This window comes from Gigantopelta aegis, chromosome 2, assembly GCF_016097555.1.
Source record: "Gigantopelta aegis isolate Gae_Host chromosome 2, Gae_host_genome, whole genome shotgun sequence".
NCBI lineage: Eukaryota > Metazoa > Mollusca > Gastropoda > Neomphalida > Peltospiridae > Gigantopelta > Gigantopelta aegis.
The window spans coordinates 9,636,083-9,662,315 of NC_054700.1; the positions used below are offsets into that span (position 1 = coordinate 9,636,083).

At 36.6% G+C, this 26,233-nt stretch overlaps 1 protein-coding gene across 1 annotated transcript; it reads right to left on the bottom strand.

Moving 5' to 3' along the window:
- Positions 1-447: 447 nt before the first annotated feature.
- LOC121380998 lies at positions 448-24,021 on the bottom strand. Its single transcript, XM_041510072.1, has 2 exons — positions 22,292-24,021; positions 448-924 (listed from the first exon to the last, which is right to left on the bottom strand). Exon 1 carries the CDS (start codon positions 23,999-24,001, stop codon positions 22,580-22,582), a length of 1,422 nt encoding a protein of 473 aa, XP_041366006.1. The 5' UTR covers positions 24,002-24,021; the 3' UTR covers positions 448-924; positions 22,292-22,579.
- Positions 24,022-26,233: the final 2,212 nt, after the last annotated feature.

A 26,233-nucleotide genomic window follows, 5' to 3' on the forward strand; every position in this document is an offset into this window, starting at 1 on the left:
TCATACTTCACAGAGTTTGGTGATGTTTTGCGGTGCCCGTTTTGCGTAATTCCGTTACCAGACTTTAATTAAGTACCCATGCACTACACCTTGCGGTAGGGAGTCTCTCTTCTGCCCTTAACAAGCACTAGTGTATTACATAGTTATATCATTATGATAATTTTTCTTATGTGGACTAGCTGAGTTTAATGCCTGAAATATCCATCCAACTCGTAATTCCGTTACCGTGGAATTGCCCAAGCTCAAACTGGATTTTGTCTACAAATAATTTCGTACTTATGAAAAAACTATATTTTAGGAAATATAATGAAATTTAACCTAGTAAAAATATAGAATGATCAGAAACACGTTTACTATACAGCCACTAATATTTTATGCAGAAAAATATATTTGATATGTAATTACAATCGTTAAAAAGTCTCTGTTAGTCGATAACATCTTGAAAATTGCAGCAAACTCTGAAATGTCCCTTTAACTAATTGCCAGACTTGCTTGTATGGCAGTGAAACTACATTCTCTGGAGTGAGCCCACCAACAATTGAACAATATCTTGAACTTTAAATATGTTAAAAAGTAACTGAAATTATTTATAATAATATATACCAGATCAAAATAATTTCAACGTTTGGCAAGCGTAACTTTATCCATGTCTTGTAATTAAGATGCAATAAGATATTGACTCTTTTTCTTGTTCAATTGTTTTATGAGTTCCATCATCAGCGTCGACTGCTGCTTCTCTAGTTCCATTTTTTGGAAACGTTCCTGAATTTCTAAATAAAATTTAGTATTAATTTTTTCTGTTTTTTTCCAGTTCCTCATGTTTCATTTCCAATTTGTTTTTTGTATTCTTTTCCTTAGATATATTAATATATCAGTATTCCATCTTGTCTTTTTTGCTGGGGTGTCGTTTGTCACTGTCATCATCTGCAAATAAAAAGTTTTACCCTTTAAAAAAAAAGAAAAAAAGTTGCTATGAACAACCAGTCTCTCTCGCTGTGTGTGTGTACACACAAACACGTATATTTATGTATTGCTAACTACAGTCAAGGCATTTAAAATCCGGTGCGGATCCAAATGTGGCGGAGGTGCACAACCCTAATATAGAAGTGCACCATAATAATAAAAATAAATTAACAAAATAAAAATTCAAAGTTGTTTTATTATTATTATTTATTTATTTAAAATGGGTGGAGGTGGACGGGTTAGGTGCATCTTCTGGATCTGCCCACTGTTGTATCACGGGCGTACATACACACACACACACACACACACATACATATATATATATATAGATATATAAACCAAATTTACTGCTACCAAGTGGCGAGCACTCCCTGCCCCCGCCTCCAACAGTGTATATAATAATAGTATTTTAATCGGGCAACTATATGCTTATATACACGGTACTTGAGTATACAAAGTTTACCCTTATAACACAAATACACGCTGTACCATGACCTATAAATATACTTTAGACTGAACGCATGATGATTATGTAATCGCCATTATTTTCATAAATGAAAGTTGACACACGTTTTCAAACGCGATTTAAAATGCTTAATTGAACTATTCTTAGTTAAATCAATGTAACAAAATACAGAATATATTTAATTATTAATAACATATAATTTTAGAAGAGAAATAATACACATTAAAGATTTATTCTCTAGAAGTTTGTAGTTTGTAAACTCGACTCTAGAAGGTTTAGCCTACGTGTAACTTGTAGGAATAACACGTGACGTCAAACACCAAAGTTCATCATCACACGTACCCGTAGCCGCACGCGTACACGTAAGCAATCTAAGCCTCTGTAAGACACCAACCTGAGCGAGTCTTCGTCAAATTCCAAGCTGCCATAAATATTTTCTTTTCCATACGTGTCGAGCCATATGGGAAGCGTTCCCACCCTCTGGGGATAGTTTTTTCCAAAAAACCAAACGTGTGCGAGTCTTCATCAAACTCTGATATGATTGAAAGACACATGATGTACCCGAGTGTACCTGAATTTGAATTGTTCTTTGTGGCTACTGGGTAATGCATAAATGTTATAAAAGTTGTGTAACATCAAATGTTCATATTTTGTTACAATCACCGTACTTAAACATTAAAGAAAACCACTACACAAAATTAATAATTGCGTATCCATTTCCAAACTGATTAGCGACTGTTGCTAAAAAAATTAAAAAATTAAAGGGACATTCCTGAGTTTGCTGTAACATTTTAACGATTGTAATTACATATCAAATATATTTTTCTGCATAAAATATTAGTGGCTGTATATTAAACGTGTTTCTGATCGTTCTAATATTTGTACTAGGTTAAATTTCATTATAGTTCCTAAAATATGTGTTTTTCGTACGTACGAAATTGTTTGAAGATAAAATCCAGTTTGAGCTTCTTACAAATATTAAGACGATCAGAAACACATTGAACATGCAGACACTGACATACTCAACAAGCAAATATATTTAATATGTAAGTTTAATCGTCGAAATATTTTATTATTCGGAAACATCATACAATGCAGCAAAGTCAGGAATGTCCTTTTAAAACAAAAATGTTCCCCGTGTTCTAGAGTTAAATTTTGCATTGTTTAACGAAACCACTAGAGCTTATTGATTAATTAATCATTCGCTATTGGATACGACATAAAGCCTTAAAAGAGGAAACTCGCTACATTTTCTTTTTCATTAGTAGCAAGAGATCGTTTATATGCACCATCCCACAGACAAGATAGCACAAATCACGGCCTTTAATATGCTAGTGGTGGTGCACCGACAAGAGAGAAATAGCCCAATGGGCCAATCGATGGGAATCGATCGTAGACCAACCGCGGGCCTACGTCCCGCCATCCCCATGCCTCAAAGTAACTGACAAGAGTGACAACATACTTATTGTTTTGCAAACAATTAAAACTGCAGAAGATACATTATTGTGATCAGATTTCGTATAATTTGAATAGAAATGTTGCCGCAGTCCGTACGCGCTTGTGCTCTGTTCGAAGATTAGTCTACAAAAAGTGTTTGTTGTCCAAAGGCGCAGATTCAGTTTGACACATCTTTCAAGCTGCATACGTATTCAATGGACGGAAGAGTTGGCAGTTGTCAACATTTGCGCCTATAACATCTTGCTTTGAATGCGCAAGTTGAACACCTTGAACTTGCATACAACGTTAAAGAGATCTTCCATCTTCATATTACGTAAAGCATGAAGACATGAAAATTAATCTGTGAAAATTATAAATCTATATGTAATTGAATCCTTTATTTGTTCCAAGGCTTTAATGACAGCCCAAACTTCAGACTAAAGATTTATGCTGAATCAGGCAGTCTCGTGGAAGTTATTGTGTCTTATGGGAAAAATGGTAGAACAAGCCACATAATTCCCATCCCATAGTCCGTCTGTATAAGGGACGGTCCATAAATGTCAATGGTTTTCATAATCCTAACAATGTTAGGATTGGGTTTGACCCCCTCCCCTAATCCTAACATAAAAACATTGATATAATGTGTACTACAAGATGACTTTTATTAACAGATTATATGTGTTGGCTTTACATATTTACTGGCAAAAACTAGCCCCCAAAATACCGATGTTATGGCCTGAAAAGCAATCAGAACATGGCTTTTACCCCCTCCCCGTTGTTTCGAATTGTAAGAAACATTGACCTTCGATGGACCGATGTTTTACCTGAAAAGCAATCCGAACATGGCTTTTACCCCCTCCCCCTTCCGAACATTGTTCGGATTGTGAAGCACATCGATATTTATGGAGCGTCCCTAAACAGGAATGTTTATCACGGTACCGGTCTTCAGTGTCCGTGGAATATTGTTTATACACAACAACAGCTTTGGGTGCGCAAAATCAAAAACAATTTTAAGTGGTTTGATACAGCAAAGTGGTAAAACAAAATATAGAGTTTCCAAAGTGTCTGTTAAATCAATGATGGAATCGGACAAAAAAACCGCTTAAGAATAGCATTCGGCCTTGAATTAAACAACCTCATGTATTTGTTATCAAGCATCGCATTGTGTGTAGGATGTTTTAGTAATGATTTAATACTGCAGGAAAAGCTTTGCACGTCTAGCACCCAAGTAACGTGTGTGTATCAACGTAAGGGTTCTTTGCAGATATTCTAAAAGCACCAAGACAAAGCCCCTGGTTGTGTTTTGAAAACAATATGATATAAGTATGTAACTGTTTTTTCAGCCAGTGTACCAAAGTTTGAATGTATGAATGAATGAATGAATGTTTAACGACACCCCAGCACGAAAAATACATTGGCTATTGGATGTCAAACTATGGTAATGCAAACAAATAAGGTGATGATCAACATCAATATAAAAATTCAAGATTTAAATAAAACCAGTGTAAAGAACTGTGAAAAAATACAAATATCACAGATATTGAACACAAATTAAATAGTTGAAAATTAAATTCCTTGCTCATTACAAAATTTGGAATAATTAAAGGGTACTCCAGCGTTGGATGCACACCTGTCTGATTTTATTATTATTTTAACGACTTACTGGCATACAGAAAAAGACTCCATGATTCATCATGTTGTTCTCTTATTGACAAAATCGTATATACCTTTAGTGCTGTAAAATGTATGTGAGCAGTGTTTTGATTGGTCAAATGAAAAGTTATATAATAAAAGTGTCTTCTCTTCTTTTTGTTTTATTTCTTTTTACAAATATATACTCTCAAAGTTGACATTTTGTCGTATAACCACGTTTCGTGACGCTAAACAGATATATTAATTTGAATAAACCATTCTCCATGTATAGTATTATTTACTTAGCTTAATAAAAAAAGACAAACTAAAAATTCAATTTTTTTTTTAAACGACACGGCAATTCTCTTGGACTAGTAAGCATTTTTATCCATTGTCAATACTGTCTTTAAACATTCATTCACTGATTGTTCGGTACACGGCTACGTTTGCATTATGAGCAATGGAAAGGCTTCGACGTTGTCCCATGCTAGTGATTAAACACCTTTCCGACTTGGCACGATGATTGCAACAGTGCGATTAAAGAATTTGCTCAAGCCAGTCCTGGGAGTGATGATCCTCTTACAGACTATCATAGTTTGACGACCATTAGTCCTAATCTGCGAATGAATGGATGTTTGTTTAACGACACCCCAGCACAAAAATATATATCGGCTATTGGGTGTCACAAATGGTAAGTATATGAACATATTATTTATATATATTTATGTAAAACCACAGTGTAATGAGCTGTGGGGAGGGGGTGGGAGTATAATACAATATATAAAATCAAGTTAAGTATATCCTCCTTTAAAATAAATGAATGCGTCAGATATGTATGGCCGATGCGGGCACGGCATAAGACTACTTCGTCCTTCCATCGCCTGTAGGATGACTGCCATTCTCCCAGGACTGCCTTGACAGAATGAAGCTTATTCGCAACCGCATCGTCCCAATCATCTTGCCAAGTCAAAAAGATATATTGGTTAATATGAAATTTAAAATCACTGTAGGGGACACCAACATGGGCTGGGTACCGAACAAAATATAACATCTTTATTGGCAATTGATAAAAAGACACACTTTCGTATCACCATCCCAACTAAGGGATGCTCCAATTTCATGTACTGTAGAGCTTAGAGACACGAAAATGAGTCTGTAAAAATAATATACTTGGATGCACATGAATCCTTAATCTGTTCCAGGGCTTTAATGATTGCCCAAATTTCAGCAGTAAAGATTGATGATGAATCGGGCAATCTCATGGAAATTATGGCGTCTGATGGAAAAACTGTAGTACAAGCCACAGAATTCCCATCCCGTGATCTGACTGTGTAAACAGGAATGTAATCACAGTACCGCTCTTGGATTTACATGAAATGTTTTTTTTATAAATAACTGCATCTGTGCGATCTTTTTTTAGATGCACAAGATCGAATACAAATTTTGGTGGTTTGATACACCAAGGTGGCAAAATAAAATATGAAGGCGTTTCCAAAATGTATGTTAAATCAATGTTGGAATCTGAAAACAACTGCTTAATGCGAAGACCAAATGTTCGAATCGCATTCGGTTTCGCATCAAATAACATTCCATACATTTATTATCAAACACCGCATTGTGTGCGGGATGTTTTGGCATTGACTTAATCTTTGTACCATACTGCAGAGAAAGCTTTGCACGTCTAGCACCCAAACTAGGTTCGTGTGCATCGACGTACAAGCTCTCCGCAGATGTTTTGAAAGCACCAAGACAAAGCCTAAAGCCCTGGTTGTGTATAGGATCTAGCATTTGCAAGTAAGACTTACATGCTGACCCATACACAGTACACCCATAATCAAGTTTAGACCGAACTAAAGATCTATAGAGTCGGAGCATAACCTTTCGATCTGCTCCCCATTCAGTCTTGCCAATAACTTTTAAGATATTGAGGGCCTTTAAGACCTTCTTTTTCACATACTGTAAATTAGGAACAAAAGATAGCCTCCTGTCAAAAATAACCCCCAGAAATTTGGTCTCCACAACTGGAACCGAAGTTTTGTCCAGAACAGCTGAGGATCTAAATGGTGACCTCTTTTCTGGCAGATATGCATGCAGACGGTTTTTGACTTTGAGAATCGAAATCCATTGTCAGTTGCCCATTGTTGAAGTTTATTCAAACAAAGCTGCAACTGACGTTCAATGATACTCATACTGTAGCAAATCTAAAAATCGTCGACATATAACGAGCTATCAACGCCAGGTTTTAAACACTGGGTGATGCTGTTAATTTTCACGGAAAATAAAGTTACTGACAGGATGCTACCTTGAGGCACACACATCTCTTGGCAGTGAGAATCGGATAACGTAGATCTCACTCGTACCTTGAAAGACCTATTCTGTAAGAAATTTGAGATAAAGTCAGGCATACGGCCTCTTAAGCCAATGCCATGGAGGTCTTTCAAAATCCCTTACTTCCACGTGGTATCATAAGCTTTCTCGAGGTCAAAAAAGACCGATACCAAATGCTGGTTATGGATAAAAGCATTTCAAATCTAACAAGATGATCAACCGTGCTACATCTAGTCCTGAACCCACATTGCATGTTAGTAAGCAATGTGTGGGACTCAAGATACCAGACAAGTCTACGGTTGATCATTCTTTCCATGGTTTTACAAATGCAACTTGTCAAAGCAATAGGGCGATAACTGGTGGGATTTGTTGGATCCTTACCAGGCTTAGGAATAGGAATGACAATGGCTTTTCTCCAGTCAGAAGGAAAGTCACCAGAAATCCAGATTTTGTTAAAGATATTTAATAGAACCATTAAGATGATTCAGGTAAGTGTTTTAAGAGTTGATAATGTATTTCATCTGGTCCTACTGAAGTAGCATGGGCTCTACGTAGAGCGTCCTGCAACTCCTCCGAAGAGAAGTGCCTGTTGTATACTTCAGCATTTTCAGATGAAAAGTTAATAGGTTGCTTTTCAGCTTTATTTCTGACAGATGTAAAAGCATCTGTACTGAAAGAAGAAGAAGAGTTTTGAGAGAAATTGTCTGCAAAAGCATTGGCAATGTCACGATGAGACGTCACATCCGTGTCATTGACAGACAAATGGCGAACTGTATTATTGGATTCTTTTCCCTTGATTTTACGTATCCTCTTCCAGACATTTCACAGATGTTTGAGAAGTCAACTTGGAAACATAATTTCTCCAAGATGATTTCTTACTCTTGTCTGATAGCTTAACGCGCATTTGCGCGAGCAATACGATAATTAGTCAAATTATCCCCGGTAGGTTCGCGTTTGAACTTCTCGAGTCCTGTTTTTCTCTTTGATTGCATCTTTGCATGTCTCATTGAACCATGGTTTATTGAAACGCTTCGGTACTGCCGAAGTCTTAGGAATAGTTTCCTCTGTAATATCTTTCAGGATGGAGGTGAACAAAGACATAGGATCATCGGCACCATTCATGGCAGTTTGTTGCAGTCGAGTGCTGCATAGATGCCGAAATTGATCCCAGTTTGCCCCTGTCAACTTCCATCTCTGAACCCTTTCAAGTGATAGAGGTCCATCATTCTCCAAGATAATTGGAAAATGGTCACTTCCACAAGGGTCTGGACAAACTTTCCAGGAGAAATCAAGACAAAGTGACGGACTACAAAGGGTTAAATCAATGGATGTGAAAGAACCACTTGCAGGATTAAAGTATATATGACTTTTATCATAAAGTAATATTAAGTCATTTTTGAAAATTAAGTCTTCTAATTGTTTACCTGTAGTATTTATGTCATCGCATCCCCACAAAGTGTGGTGAGCATTAAAATCTCGCATGATAATAAAGGTAGTAGGGAGTTGATGAAGAAGACCTTGAAAGTCCCTGGTGTTAAAATTGTAATTGTTTGAGAGGGTAAATAAACTGAACAGAGAGCCGTGACCTTTACAGCCACAGCTTGTAAATTTGACTTTAGTAAGACTTCACTTTGGGGAATGTTTTCATTTACAATAATGGAAACTCCCCCAGACGCTCTATTTTCAGTTTCTTGACATTTATGGTAGAGATTAAATCCTCTGATGTTAATACTGTCAGTATCCTTCAGGAAGATTTTCCTGATGACACACTGCAAGAGGATTATAATTTTGAATTAGAAGACTTAATTCATCAGAATAACTTTATTTTCCATCGGGAGGATGTATGGGCTTTATCTTTGGCTTTGCTGGTGGTCTTTGTGATCGGCAATGCTCTAGGGATGAAATCTCCATATAATCATCACCGATATCAGCCAACGTTTCATAAATATTGCTGTTCGGGACCGAACGTAGTTCGATCTTTTTCAGCCTACCAGACAGTACTTCGGTAGCTTTCTTTGGGGATTTCTTTGTCACTGCCTGTCTTAGGGAGACTAGTGCTCGACCTATTTGGGGGATTCTTAGAATCCATTGACACTTGGGTTTCAATTTCTTTGTGCTGGAGAGTAAATTTTTCTTTGTGTGCTGCTTTCTGCACTTGTTTTTGTGCCCTCTTAATGTCAGACAGTTTTTTGTACTTGGCTTCGTCACAGTGCCAGGTGAGGTCTGTGTTGACCGCAACACTTTTAGTGGCGACTTTGGCAGCATCTGCATATGACTTGTCAGCCACTGTCGGTGTTACTGTCTCCACCAACCTCCTGACATCCGTGAAGGACAGTTTATTTTGTACCTTTACCTGTTGAACTCTTTTTTCCAGCTTCCACCGCGGACACTTGCGAGTATGCACAGTGGTTGCCTTGCAGTTGAGACAAAGTATATCGTTCTTACATGTCTTGCTGTCATGGTCAAACAGACCACAACGAGCACATGTAAGTTTTCCACGACATGTGTTCTGACCATGGAATATTAAGGTAACCGGCATTTTTGTGCTGGGGTCTCGAATGAACTAATGTTTAATGACACCCCAGTACAAAAATACACATCCGCTATTCGGTGTCAGAAAAGGAAATATTATTTATATAATTTATGTAAAAAAAATCCAGTGTACTCACCATTCTTGATACCAATTGCTGCATTTAAGGAATGGATTTTTTTTTTTTTTTTTTAAATAAGCAACGTTTGACTGTTGGGTTCAAAAGAAGGGTAATTTATATATCATGTTTTCATTTACATTAAAAACAGAAAGTAGATAACTGTTTATAAGAACACATTACAGAGCTGTGGGAGGGAAATACAATGGAGTACAAATATTAATTTACGCATATTTCTATTATGTCTGGAATTTTAAGACTTCAGTACATTTCTCTTACAAATGTTTTTTTCCCGTCGCCTTCAAAATACTGAGGAAAATTGTACTTTTATTTTATTTTTAAACAAATAAATAGCGAACAGGACACAAGACCATTTAAAAATCGCTGCACCGCCTTTAGGAGGACTTCCAACCTTTATTTGGATACCCAATAGCCAACTCTATTTTTGTGCTGGGGTGTCATTAAACATCCATTCATTCCAACCACCAGGGACTGTGTGCAATGGCATGTTTACACCACCCACAGGAGCCGACCTAGACGTATTCTATTGTCGATAATTAGGTATATAATACTGTCGTGATATCTCATCTTACCACTAGCATGAATACAAGAAGCTAAACAATGGCATTGTTCGGTAAAATGAAATCGCAGCTGGCAGTGTGTAAGAGATGTTGAAAATCGGCTATAACTTGATCAGCTGACGATTTTAGTGCAGATTAGTCAGCAGTAGGATTTGTTTTTTCTTTACAAGAGGGAGTATATTTTCCCCCACTGACATTTAGTTTTTTTTGCCCAGGATCGAAATAAGTTCAGAAATGTCGTTCATGTTACCCGATACCACGTTTCATGCAAATCCTAACAAAATCTTATTAAACCAAAATAGAAGAGAATAGATGTTTAACGACAGCCCAGCACGACATTACACAAACTTATACTACTTAATTTTGATCAACTGAGTGTGATTTAGATACAAATACAGTGAGAAAAGTGGTATGAATGAATAACTAAAATATGAGTGTCTGTGGGGGTATTCTATAGTAATAATGGAAACATAAATATATGGTAACCACAATCTGATTAAAATTAGCTCTATTGGCCTACCAGTAGATGTAACAGCATTGCGTGGACTCCCATGTCCAGGTGACATTTCATCTATAAATAATTTAAATATCGACTAAGTACACTTCGCCTTTTATAGCGTTATTCGGGAGCATACAAATTCTAAAAAATCGGGCGAGACTATTTATGCAATAGGCGAACTTGTTGGTCTATTTCAACATTAAAAAACAGAGGAAAAGTGCAGTAATAAACTCTGGATTGTATACTAGTATAAACAGATTTTATGGCTATACCAGCACGTTTTGGGGTTTTTCGTCTTGAAACAATTTTTTTAAAATCCAGATACCGGCTCCAAACCCTGAGTGAGTGCTCCGCAAGGCTCAGTGGGTAGGTGTAAAGCATTTGCACCGACCAGTGATCCATAACTGGTTCAACAAAGGCCATGGTTTGTGCTATCCTGCCTGTGGGAAGCGCAAATAAAAGATCCCTTGCTGCTAATCGGAAAGAGTAGCCCATGAAGTAGCGACAGCGGGTTTCCTCTCAAAATCTGTGTGGTCCTTAACCATATGTCTGATGTCATATAACCGTAAATAAAATGTGATGAGTGCGTCATTAAATAAAACATTTCTTTTTTTTAAAACGAATTTTATATAAAATTTTATATTGAAATTAGTTTCCGGCATAATTCGTAATTCACCTGAATCATTTCGTATACCCTCGGCATAATCCCGAATGTTTTCAAATTCTTTTCAAATCACTGACATGATTTTGCAAGTAAGGTTTTCATTGGTCGAATGAACGGTCAACTGGACATGGGCTCCAACGGGGTGCTGTTAGATCCACAGGTAATAGTAATTAACCAGGGGAGCTAATTTTAATTAGATTGTGGTAACCAGGTCTGTATTTTGTGGAAACCTTGCACATGGGTTACCAGATGTATTTCGATGCCTGTTTTTACCGTGTCTGTAGTTTCTAAAGCCCGACAATACCTCGAAGAACAGAACGCCATATTAAAGTTTGTTTTGTTTAATGACACCACTAGAACACATTTATTAATTAATTATCGGCTATTGGTGTCAAACATTTGGTAATTCTGACACGTTGCCATCAGAGGAAACCCGCTACATTTTTCTTAATGCACCAAGGGATCTTTTATATGCATTTTCTCAGACAGGAAAGCACATACCACGGTCTTTGACTAGTTGTGGTGCACTGGTCAGTGACGTAGGAATGTGCCAAAAAGTGGGGGAACTTTTATATTTACAAACTTTTACACTATTATAAAGCAAAATATCTGAAAAGTGTGGGGGGGGGGGGGGGGGGGGGCACATGCCCCCTTGCCCCCGCCAGTCCTGGTTGGAACGAGAAAAAAAAAATCATTTGAATGGATCCACAAAAAAGCCATATCTAATTACACGGTACATTCTTCTGCTATTTAGTGTCTAACATGATGATTATTTGTAAGTTGGTTACAAGAGTTAAGAGAAGAAAAACACACTAGTCCTACAAGGACAATCGATCCGAAGACCCATCACACGTCAGGCGAGTGGTCTACTACGAATAATATCTGACACAATAGTTTGCGCGAACATTACCGTCTCTAGTTCACCGATACAAAATACAAGCTCAATCAACTGGCTACGCCTGCTGCCATGGCTGTTTTGAATGAATTAATGAATGTTTAAAGGGACATTACTGAGTTTGCTGCACCTTTTAAGATGTTATGGACTCACAAAGACGTTTTTAACGATTATAATTACATATCAAATATATTAGTGGGTGTATATTAATCGTGTTTCTAATCGTTCTAATATTTGTACTAGGTTAAATTTCATTTTATTTCCAAAATTATTTGAAGACAAAATCCAGTTTGGGCTTCTTACAAACATTAAGACGACCAGAAACATATTGAATATACAGACACGATATTCTAAACAAGAACAAGAACATGTTTAATATGTAAGTTTAATCGTAGAAATATTTTATAAGTCGGAAACATCTTACAATGCAGCAAACTCAAAATTCAAAACATTTCCGTCTCAGTTTTTTTTCTATATGACCGCATCTGGCTGTAATACCGGTCCGAACAGGTGGTTCATTAACCGATTCACCCCGGCTGTCTCTTGCGCTATACACTCATGTCCCAAAAGGTCAATGCACAAAATTACAAATAGCATGGAAAAAATACAATCTAATTAAAATTGGCTCTACTATTACAAGTGGATCTAACAGCAGCCCGTTGGAACTCATGTCCAGCTGACCTTTCACTAGACCAATCAAAACCTTACTTGCAGTATCATGCCAGTGATATTTTTAAAAATTGAAAACATTCGGGATTATGCCGAGGGTATACGAAATGATTCGGGTGAATTATGAACGAAGTATGCCAGAAACTAATTTCAGTTTAACATTTTATATAAAATTCGTTTCAAGACGAAAAAAAAACCGTGATGGTATAGCCATAGAATCTGTTTATACCAGTATACAATCCAGAGTTTATTACTGCACTTTTCCCCCTGTGTTTTCAATGTTGAAACAGACCAACAAGTTCGCCTATTGCATAAATAGTCTCGCCCGATATTTTTAGAATTTGTATACTTCCGAATCACGCTATAAAATTTAAACAAAGGTCGATATTTAAATTGTTATTTATAGATGAAATGTCACCTGGACATGGGAGTCCACGCATTGCTGTTAGATCTACTGGCATATACCAGTAGAGCTAATTTTAATCAGATTGGGAACAAATACAGCCATAAGACTTACCATTAAAGGGACATTCCCGAGTTTTTAAGATGTTATTGACTAACAGATACTTTATGACGACTATAATTACATATCAAATATATTTTTCTGCATAAAATATTAGTGGCTGTATATTAAACGTGTTTCTGGTCGTTCCAATAATTGTACTAGGTTAAATTTCATTTTATTTCCTGAAAAAAAGATTTTTTCTTACGTACGAAATTATTTGAAGACAAAATGCAGTTTGGGCTTCTTACAAATATTAAGACGACCAGAAACACATTGAATATAATATCGTCAAAAGTATAACTTGATTCGTCGCCTGTGCCGCCATAGTTCGGCAAAGCACAGACGACAGCCTGTTGTCACTTTCAATTAACACGTGCGTTTGCCGATTTCAAATTGTAGGGTTCATCTCAAAAAATTAAAAGAGAAATCTTGCGCTCTACGAAGAACGTTCGGTTGAGGATACGGTACTAGATTCTTTCTTTAAAACCGGTTTGATTTTTAAGCCTGGTAAGGATCCAACAAATCCTACCAGTTATCGCCCTATTGCTTTGACAAGTTGCATTTGTAAAGCCATGGAAAGAATGATAAACCATAGACTTGTCTGGTATCTCGAGTCTCACAAATTGCTTTTTAACATTTGAAACGTTTTGTAGGGATGCTTTTATCCATAATCAGCATTTGGTATCGGTCTTTTTTGACCTCGAGAAAGCTTATGATACCACGTGGAAGTATGGGATTTTGAAAGACCTCCATGGCATGGGCTTAAGAGGTCGTGTACCTGACTTTATCTCAAATTTCTTACAGAATAGGTCTTTCAAAGTACGAGTGGGATCTACGTTATCCGATTTTCACTCACAAGAGATGGGTGCGTCTCAAGGTAGCATCCTGTCAGTAACTTTAATTTCCGTGAAAATTAAAGGGACATTCCGAGTTTGCTGCAATTTTTAAGATTATCGACTAGCAGAGACTTATTTACATATCAAATATATTTTTCTGCATAAAACATTAGTGGATGTATAGTAAACGTGTTTCTAATCGGTCTAATATTTGTACTACGTTAAATTTCATTTATTTCCTAAAATATACTTTTTTCGTACGTACGAAATTATTTGAAGACAAAATCCAGTTTGGGCTTCTTACAAATATTAAGACGACCAGAAATGAATAGGAAATACAGACACTGATATTCTAAACAAGAAAATATATTTAATATGTAAGTTTAACCGTAGAAATATTTTATTAGTCGGAAACATCTTGCAATGCAGCAAAGTAAGGAATGTCCCTTTAACAGCATCACCCAGTGTTTAAAACCTGGCGTTGATCGCTCGTTATATGTCGACGATTTTCAGATTTGCTACAGGTCGTCCAGTATGAGTATCATTGAACGTCAGTTGCAGCTTTGTTTCAATAAACTTCAACAATGGGAACTGACAATATCAAAACAGTCTGTATGCATATCTGCCAAAAACGAGGTCACCATTTAGATCCACAAAACTCCGGTTCCAGTTGTGGAGGAGACCAAATTTCTGGGGGCTATCTTTTGTTCCTCATTTACAGTATGTAAAAAAGGGCTTAAAGACCCTCAATATCTTAAAAGTTATTGGCAAGACTGAATGGGGAGCAGATCTAAAGGTTATGCTCTGACTTTATAGATCTTTAGTTCGGTCTAAACTTGATCATGGGTGCATTGTGTATGGGTCAGCACGTAAGTCTTACTTGCAGATGCTAGATGCTATACACAACCAGGGACTTAGGTTTTGTCTTGGTGCTTTCAAAACATCTGTGGAGAGCTTGTACGTCGATGCACACGAACCTAGTTTGGGTGCTAGACGTGCAAGCTTTCTCTGCAGTATGCTACAAAGATTAAATCAATGCCAAAACATCCTGCACACAATGCGGTGTTTGATAATAATAAATATATGAAGTTATTTGATGCGAAACCGAATGCGATTCGAACATTTGGTCTTCGCATTAAGCAGTTTTTATCTGTTTCAAATATTGATTTAACAGACATTTTGGAAACGTCTTCATATTTTATTTCGCCACCTTGGTGTATCAAACCACCAAAAATTGTATTCGATCTTGTGCATCTAAAAAAGGATCGCACAGATGCAGTTATTTATAAACAGCATTTTATGGAAATCCAAGAGAGGTACCGTGATTACATTCCTGTTTACACAGACGGATCACGGGATGGGAATTCGGTGCCTTGTGCTACAGTTTTCCCATCAGACGCAATAATTTCCATGAAATTGCCCGATTCAGCATCAATCTTTACTGCTGAAACCTGAGCAATCATTAAAGCCCTGGAACAGATTAAGGATTCATGTGCATCCAAATATATTATTTTCACACTCACTTTCGTGTCTCCAAGCTCTACAGTATATGAAATTGGGAGCACCCGTTAGTTAGAATGGTGATACGAAAATGTGCCTTTTTATCAATTGCCAATAAAGATGTTATATTTTGTTGGGTACCCAGCCATATTAGCATTAAGGGTAACGAAAAGGCAGATGTTGCAGCCAAGTCTACTGTGAACTTGCCCCGTGTCCATGTTGGTGTCCCCTACAGTGATTATAAATTTCATATTAACCAATATATTTTTTTCGATTTTAGCAAGATGATTGGGACGGTGCGGTTGCGAACAAGCTTCATTCTGTCAAGCCAGTCCTGGGAGAGTGGCAGTCATCCTACAGGCGATGCACGAAGGATGAAGTAGTCTTGCTCCGTGCCCGCATCGGCCATACATATTTGCTGCATTCATTTATTTTTAGTGTGAACATTGTCAGTGTACTCTGACTGTGCGCCACATTTTGGTGGAGTGTGTTCACCTCAAGCTGACGAGAAATTATATATTTGGCAACAGAAATGTTTTTGAATCTTTTAAATTCCATTCAGATTTAATTGTAAAGCTTTTAAAACACTGACTTCTATACAAAATTTTAAAATGTACTTACCTTGATTTTATGTATTGTATTATACTTTTCACCCACAGCTCCTTACACTGTGGTTTTACATAAATATATATAAATACTATTTTCATATACTTGTCATTTGTGACACCCAATAGCCCATGTGTATTTTTGTGCTGGTGGTGTCGTTAAACATTCATTCATTCGTTCATCGACAGTCGTACCTTTCTATTTAAGAATTGATATTTTATAAACTTTCAAAGTTTAGTTTGTATACTAGTAACACATTAATCATGTATATATTTTTAAAATAAAATATACTAAAGTAGACAATGAACGTTTTCACTTCTTAATTTTACGTGTTAAAATCGACAAATTCAAATAATATTATTTCGTTTGGAAAGGGTAAAGTTGGGGGGGGGGGGGGGGGTGTTTAACGACATCAAAGTTAGAGCATATTGATTTAGTAATCATCCAACCCCATAGAACCATAAATGAAATGTGTTCAGTGCGTAGTTAAATAAAACATATCCTATCCTTCCTTCCATCTGCTGTTGGATGTCTAACATTTGGTAATTTTGACATATAATCTTAGAGAGGAATCGGGTGCATGTGCAAGGGGAGGGTATTGGAGGTCGAAACCTTTACTTGCCCAAGCTTAAAAAAAAAATGAAGTGTATTTTCTGGGGGAGCATGGCCCCATATAAACTTCGCTCAACACAGTCTATAACCCCAACCCCGTAGAAATCCCTGCACACGCGCCTTGGAAACCCGCAATTATTTTTTTTCAGCAAGGGATCGTTTATATGTACCATCCCACAAACAGGATATCACATACCATAGTATTTTATATACCCGCCGATGGGGATCGATCCTAGACTGACCGCTCATTTAAAAAAAACATCTTATTAGGTCCAAGTCATGTATAAAAATAACATACACGTAACGCGTATGCCAACAACTGTCAACATTTCAAGCCAAATCCCCCACCCACGACCCCTGGAAAGGCGTTGTACCATACCTCTATGGATATAAATATGTTTTAGAGATATGAGACGACCCCTCAATCAAGACAGTTAAATTTGTTTGAAAATTGCGAAATCTCACGTGATCTTTTGTTGGGGAATGCCACACTTGTGATAAGCCAATGAAAACGAGATCGGTAGGAGCCCGTCAAAAGTGTCCCACTTTCGAAATACAGGCTTTGTTTTTGACCTGGATAAGCCAGCGTAGTGAAACCAATGCGGAGTGTGTCGTCATATATGCACCAAACATAATTGGATTTTCTGTTCTATATGCTTAAAGTGCTGTGCCAGATGTATGATGTATTGAGCTATATCAATCAAGATATTATTTAATATTAGAAAATTAAAAAAAAAAATGTAAAAAAAATTATATACCTGTATATTTTCCATTTAAAAATATTCCCCTAAAAAACAGAACCAGCTGAATTCGTTTCGGGAATTTCCGTAAGATTTGATCCGTGACGTCACGAAGGGAACTCCTTTCGATAGTCAGCGCCATTGTTCATTGCTTCTTTTGTGTTTATTATGCTTAAACGGCGTGTTGTTGGCGGCTGTAGCAATACAAAAACCGATAAATTTAGTCTTCACGCATTTCCTAGTAATGTTGCTGTGAGAAAGTTGTGTGTGAATTTGATTAAAATAACGTGGAAATACTGGACAGGAAGAAAATGCCGGAGACCGTTGCAACAGCAGACACTTTATTGTCGGAACCAAATTGTTAACAACTACGAAAAATTACTCTCCTACCTTTAATTGCTGTTAGATATCCTCCAAAGTTTGTCCAGACACAAGTCTTGAAAAAACCCATTACAATGACACAAATTCCACATACCAGATGATAACCATGTCACCTATATCGACTTCGCTGAGAGCGCATAGGGAAAAAAGCATGTAATTTTGTATCAGCTGCCATTTTGACTTTTTATGGAATATTCTTCAAGAGGGGTGAAAGGATAGGACTTAATCTAACAACGTCATAACATGTTATGATATAAAAGCAAACGTGATGACGTCATATTATTTTTTTATTATTATTATTTTAATGATACCACTAGAGATCATCGATTTCATAGTACTTGTGTCACATACTTTGGAGGCTTTCACCCCTCTTGAAGAGTATTCCATAAACAAACAATATGGCAGACGGAAGAAAACTGTATGTATTTTTCCCTATGCAATCTCAGCAAAGACAATATCGGCGACATCGTTGCAGTCTCGTGTGTGGAATCTCTATATTTGTAGTGGGTTTTTTGCGATTTGTGTCTGGACAAACTTTGGAGGAAATATAACGGCAATTAAAGGTGGGAGAGTAATTTTTTGTAGTTGTTAACAATTTGGTTTGGACAATAGTTTCGATTCGTCCAAACTGGCTTGTCGGCTTTAGCGAGATATCGGAATACCATGTGTTATGGCTTTTAAAAAAGATGCTGTACCAACAATTTTTCTGCGACAAAACAAATGACAACAAGCCGACGCCATCCTCACTGAAACTACCTTGGGGTGCATATCGTCAATGTCCCAAATTGCGTTATGCTTTCAACTCCGGTCAGTTTGTTTTCTCATGCACGGTTCGTGCAATCATCGAGATCCGATTTGTTGTCGTTTGCATCTCGTTCATTTGTGAGATTTTTCTTTATAGTTCGAGAACATTAAAACAATAAAGTACAGACAAGTAAGTATCTATAGCCTAGTCCGTCCCATCCTACAAAAATGTAGGGTTTTTTTGTAAAAAAAGAGAAGAAGCTAATTTTGTATGCATCTTAGAAAACAAAACACTATGGAATGTGCTATAAGTTATTTATTTTTGAGCAGACTGTTTTTCACAACTGCACACAAAAAAATAGTATTGTTTTGTTATTTCCAAAACACTTTTACTTTTTTTTTTACGTCAAACTAAACTGAAATTATTCACACAAAAAAACATCTTCCTAGATGGATGGGACGGACCAAAAGTCGTTTTTGTTTATTTTTTTAAATTAAAATAAGTTATTTCTTTCTGAGCAGACTGTTTTTACAACTGCACACAAAAAATAGTATTGTTTTGTTATTTCCAAAACACTTTTACTCTTTTTTTTTACGTCAAACTAAACTGAAATTATTCACATAAAAAAAACATCTTCATGGATGGGACGGACTAAAAGTCGTTTTTGTTTATTTCTTAAAATTACCGATATCGGGTCCACTTGACTCGTAGAATTCAAGAGTTATTTATCGTCTTTTCTACTACATCACAAGTATTAGAACATACAGTGTAGAAAATAATTCGCACGAAAAGCTAAAGAACAAAACAAGAATAAAAGTTGTAAATTAGTGGTAAGCAGCTGCCTCCACGACCATTTTCATCGTCATCTGTCAGGCCGGTGATTCGTCGGAAGATGTTCCAGGTTCAAACTGATAAAGCATTATTTGTTGTGTTGCACAAATATTAGTCCAGTCGTCATTACTACACTATTCATCATCGAAAGAAGAATCGCATGATCAAGCTTGGCAGTCGCTGTCGGTCCCACTTTCGTTTGCGCTGAAAGTCATTTCGTGGTAGGTTTCTGTGAAGCGCGTTCCCTTCGTGACGTCACGGCTATTTACAGGCAAATGTTTTTACCGAGAATTTTACTCGGTCCTTTCCGGCAGTGTTCTACGGGAGTGATGTTTTAATACGTTTATGAGGCATTTTCGTAATTATTGACTTACATATCGTTTTAAAATATTCTTGCAATGAATTAAGAAAGCATTTAATTGTGGAATTTGAAATTTTAGTGTATGGTCTGGCCGGATATTGCCGATTTAAATTTGAATGACTTGCGTATTCCAATGACGTCACTACAATAACTATAAAGTTGATAAACTGGGTACATGATGTTTCCATTCTTGCTGGAAAAAATTCCATTGCAAAATTGCTATTGATTTTTATTTTTTATTAGTTCTATTTTTATTTATTTTTAACATTACTAATGCACCTGAATGTGTTTGAAGAAATTTGTGTTATTACAATTTTTTCTTTACCTTTTACGGAATATGGATTTCAAGTGAAATTACGGTAAGATATGCTATATTTATTGTGTACGAAGCCAAAACAAGGTTGCGAAAAGTGTTCAACAGTGACTGTCGTCGAAAACTTAGTAATAACATAAGACGGGATGTAGCTTAGCTATAAACTGATTTCCGAGGTGCGGTGAGTCATAACAAATACGAATCTACGTACTTCGGTGACACTGATAAACACAACTTACAAAAATGTGAAATTACGGAATCGGGAGTCTCTTGCATAGGCCGGCGCGCACCCCATCAGAATAAAGCCAGTCCTGTAGAGTGGCAGTCTTCCTGCAGGCAGCATGGAAAGGATGAATTAGTATTGTGACGCGCCCGCATCGGCCATACATAAACGCATTAATTTTTTTTTAATAAAAAAATAGGACCCTCCTCACCAATGTGAACATACTCAGTGTACACTGACTGTGTGCCACATTTTGATGGTGTACAATCAGCTGACGATAAATGATATATTTAGCAACATTTTGTAATCTTAATTAAATTCCACCCAGAATGTGTTTTTTTAAAGGGACATTCCTGAGTTTGCTGCATTATAAGATGTTTCCGACTAATAAAATATTTCTACGATTAAACTTACATATTAAATATATTTTCTTGTTTAGAATATCGGTGTCTGTATATTCAATGTGTTTCTGGTCGTCTTAATATTTGTAAGAAGCCCAAACTGGGTTTTGTCTCCAAATAATTTCGTACGTATGAAAAAGTTATATTTTAGGAATTAAAATGAAACTTAACCTGGTACAAATATTAGAACGATCAGAAACACGTTTAATATGCAGCCACTAATAGTTTATGCAGAAAAATATATTTGATATGTTATTACAATCGTCAAAAAGTCTCGTTAGGCGATAACATCTTAAAAATTGCAGCAAACTCAGGAATGTCCCTTGAAACACTGATCCAGGCCGGTACGCAGGGGGTGGGGGGCGAGGTCCGTCCGTAGAAGTGGTAAAAAAAATTCAATAGTCCGACGATGTGAAATAATTTAAAATTTACTTGCCAGAATGCAAGAAAATGCATCTCCTGCATTCTAGATTTTAAAAAATTGGGGGGGGGGGGGGGCATAACCCCCTAGCAAACTCGATTACGCACCCCCCCCCAATATAAATTTCTGCGTACGGGCCTGCTGATTTCTATATACACGTTTTAAAATATATTACACTTACATTGATATTGTACTTTTCCCCACAGCTATTTACACGGCGATTTTACATAATTGTATAAATAATATTTCCATATACTTATTGTCCGAACCAAATTCTTAACAACTACGAAAAATTACTCTCCTACCTTTAATTGCCGTTAGATTTCCTCCAAAGTTTGTCCAGACACAAATCTTGAAAAAACCATTACAATGACACAGATTTCACATACCAGATGCTAACCATGTTATCTATATATCGACTTCACTGAGCGCATAGGGAAAAAAGCATGTAATTTTGTATCAGCTGCCATTTTGACTTTTTATGGAATATTCTTCAAGAGGGGTGAAAGGATAGGATTTAATGTAACAACGTCATAACATGTTATGATATAAAAGCAAACGTGATGACGTCATATTATTATTTTTTGTTTGTTATTATTATTATTTTAATGACTTTGGGAGGCTTTCACCCCACTTGAAGAGTATTCCATAAACAAACAATATGGCAGACGGAAGAAAACTGTATGTATTTTTCCCTATGCAATCTCAGCAAAGACAATATCGGCGACATCGTTGCAGTCTCGTGTGTGGAATCTGTATATTTGTAGTGGGTTTTTTTTGCGATTTGTGTCTGGACAAACTTTGGAGGAAATCTAACGGCAATTAAAGGTAGGAGAGTAATTTTTTATAGTTGTTAACAATTTGGTTCAGACAATAGGCTACCTTTTTCGACACCCAATAGCCGATGTGTATTTTTTGTGCTGGGGTGTCGTTAAACATTCATTCATTCTCATCAGCAATCTCGCAGTGCCACTAAAAAGTGCTAATACATATTTTAAAGATGTTTCACTAAGATATATAATAAAGACACTGACCTGAGTTGGTGATATCCACTCTGTAGAACATGATTAAAATAACAGCTAACCATCCTGACAGCTTCGCCATTTGTATGTGCTATTTATGCATTCCCAAGTATTTTAATGTTTTCTTGTACACGTTAAATATGCTCATAGACGTGAAATTGCAACATCGTTAACATATTTCTGAATTTAAGCTAAATACAGAAGAATGAACGTGTAGCGACTTTGACGTCTATAATCACATTGAAACGTCATCGTATTGTTGTAACAGTTGTTTCCGGAAACGCCCGTAATATACGGAAACTATCGAATCATGTTATCGCTGACGTAAAATGCAGAAACAGTCGATGTTCCATTCAAAGTTTTCAACAACAAACACATTCTAAGATGATGTGCAGACTCGAACACATGGGTATACATATCAAAAACAGTCGATGTTCCATTCAAAGTTTTCAACAACAAACACATTCTAAGATGATGTGCAGACTCGAACACATGGGTATACATATCAAAAACAGTCGATGTTCCATTCAAAGTTTTCAACAACAAACACATTCTAAGATGATGTGCAGACTCGAACACATGGGTATACATATCAAAAACAGTCGATGTTCCATTCAAAGTTTTCAACAACAAACACATTCTAAGATGATGTGCAGACTCGAACACATGGGTATACATATCAAAAACAGTCGATGTTCCATTCAAAGTTTTCAACAACAAACACATTCTAAGATGATGTGCAGACTCGAACACATGGGTATACATATCAAAAACAGTCGATGTTCCATTCAAAGTTTTCAACAACAAACACATTCTAAGATGATGTGCAGACTCGAACACATGGGTATACATATCAAAAACAGTCGATGTTCCATTCAAAGTTTTCAACAACAAACACATTCTAAGATGATGTGCAGACTCGAACACATGGGTATACATATCAAAAACAGTCGATGTTCCATTCAAAGTTTTCAACAACAAACACATTCTAAGATGATGTGCAGACTCGAACACATGGGTATACATATCAAAAACAGTCGATGTTCCATTCAAAGTTTTCAACAACAAACACATTCTAAGATGATGTGCAGACTCGAACACATGGGTATACATATCAAAAACAGTCGATGTTCCATTCAAAGTTTTCAACAACAAACACATTCTAAGATGATGTGCAGACTCGAACACATGGGTATACATATCAAAAACAGTCGATGTTCCATTCAAAGTTTTCAACAACAAACACATTCTAAGATGATGTGCAGACTCGAACACATGGGTATACATATCAAAAACAGTCGATGTTCCATTCAAAGTTTTCAACAACAAACACATTCTAAGATGATGTGCAGACTCGAACACATGGGTATACATATCAAAAACAGTCGATGTTCCATTCAAAGTTTTCAACAACAAACACATTCTAAGATGATGTGCAGACTCGAACACATGGGTATACATATCAAAAACAGTCGATGTTCCATTCAAAGTTTTCAACAACAAACACATTCTAAGATGATGTGCAGACTCGAACACATGGGTATACATATCAAAAACAGTCGATGTTCCATTCAAAGTTTTCAACAACAAACACATTCTAAGATGATGTGCAGACTCGAACACATGGGTATACATATCAAAAACAGTCGATGTTCCATTCAAAGTTTTCAACAACAAACACATTCTAAGATGATGTGCAGACTCGAACACATGGGTATACATATCAAAAACAGTCGATGTTCCATTCAAAGTTTTCAACAACAAAGACATTCTAAGATGATGTGCAGACTCGAACACATGGGTATACATATCAAAAAGTCAATGACACTGTTAGAAGCTTTTCAAATTGCAACATTTGGTCGACAACCTACCATAATATTATAATACCTTCTGAGAATTTTTAAAACAGCTTTTCTATCGCGTTAAACCTGGCGTTGATCAATAAAGTTATGTATTTAATGGTCGTATTCATGGGCGTACGGGCTCCCATTTTTGTAGGGGTGGGGTGAGGTTGGGGAGGGAGAGACCAGGCTGCGCCCTCCTCCCCCCCCCCCCCCCAATTAAACGAACATGCTTGAATCTGGATACAGTTTATTCATATTAGCATTACCACTCCGTGCGAGCGATGTTGGAACACCGGTCAGTGAAGGCACATCAAAAAGTTTGTTTTATTTAACGACACCACTAGAGCGCCATTGAGTTTTTATCTTATCATCGGCTATTGGACGTTAAACATATGGCCATTCTGACACTGCTTTTTAGAGAAAACCCACTGTCGCCACATATGCTACTCGTTTACGACAGGCAGCAAGAGATCTTTTATTTGCGCTTCCCACAAGTAGGATAGCACAAACCATGGCCTTTGTTGAACCAGTTATGGATCACTGGTCGGTGCAAGTGGTTTACACCTACCCACTGAGCCTTGCGGAGCACTCACTCAGGGTTTGGAGTCGGTATCTGGATTAAAAATCCCACGCCTCGACTGGGATCCGAACCCAGTACCTACCAGCCTGACCACGACGCCACCGAGGCCGGTGAAGGCACATCAATGCTAGACGTAAATTTGTTAATTTACTTTGGTGTAGTATTTGGCTTATATCTAAACTTTTTTCCAAAACATATTTAATACTTGTGCCGTGCCCGCATCGGCCATACATATTTGACGCATTCATTTATTTCAAAGAAGTACTCCCCTCCTCAGTGTGAACATTGTCAGTGTATACTGACTGTGCGCCACATTTTTGGTGGAGTGTGGTCATCTCAGGCCGACGAGAAATTCCATCCAGAAGTAATTGTAACGTTTTTAAAACACTGTGACCTCTATACAAAATTATAAAATATACTTACTTAGATTTACGTATTGTATAATACTTTTCCCCGACAGCTCCTTACACTGTGGTTTTGCATAATTATATATACTCTTCAAAAAAAGTAGGGAAATCTGAAATATTAATGTTAATATCAACTATTAGACCGAGGATACATGTTGACGACAGACATCCTAGTAAAGAACGTTCAGGTCTCTTTATCAACACACCTAAACACATTCCATAGTTTGTATATGCATCACGCAGTTGCCCCTGTTTTGTTTTTAGTCATTTTTATTGTTTCTATTTGCGATTTACTGATAAAAAAACCCTGTCAACTTTCAAATTTCGCTTCTGACCCCAATCGTCCTTCAAAATCTTTGGTGGTCATAAAACCTACTGTAATACTGAACTACAGGTTGTAATGTTTGACAAATTAATTAAATATTATCATATAACCATTCCCCACAGCTAATTCACCTTACAATTTTGGCAATTGTAAATTCTGATTAGAGTTCCCCTACTTTTTTTTTGAAGAGTATATAAATATTTTCATACACTTACCATCTGTAACACCCAATAGCCGATGTGTATTTTTGTGCTGGGGTGTCGTTAAACATTCATTCATTCATGTAAGGAAAATTAGTTTATACGGATGTATGTCACATTACAAGCCAAATGTTCAAACATAAACCATCAAGTCTAACTAAAATTAGCTCCACTATTACAAAACCTTACTTGCAGAATCATGCCAGTGATTTAAAAATAATTTGAAAATATTCCGAATTATCCTGAGGGTATACGACATGTTTCGTGTGAATTACGAATGCCTTAAAACATGTTTTATTTTATAAAATAAATAATTTGTAATGTAAAACTGAAGACTGATTTAGTTTTTTTTATTTATTTTTTATTTTTTATAAATAAATAAATAATTTTTAATGTAAAATTGAAGACTGATAACCCATCCCGTACGTATTGGTATGGTTCGCTGTACTTTGGCCACTAAACTAGACTCGCCCGATATTTTTAGAATTTGTATGCTCCCAAATAACGTTATAAAAGGCGAAGTGTGACTGGTCAATATTTAAATTATTATTTACAAGACGAAATGTTACCTGGACATTGGAGACTACGCAGTGTTGTT

Excerpts from the sequence above, each read along its gene's own strand:
- LOC121380998 (XM_041510072.1), bottom strand. The coding sequence starts at position 24,001 with ATGTATACCCATGTGTTCGAGTCTGCACATCATCTTAGAATGTGTTTG.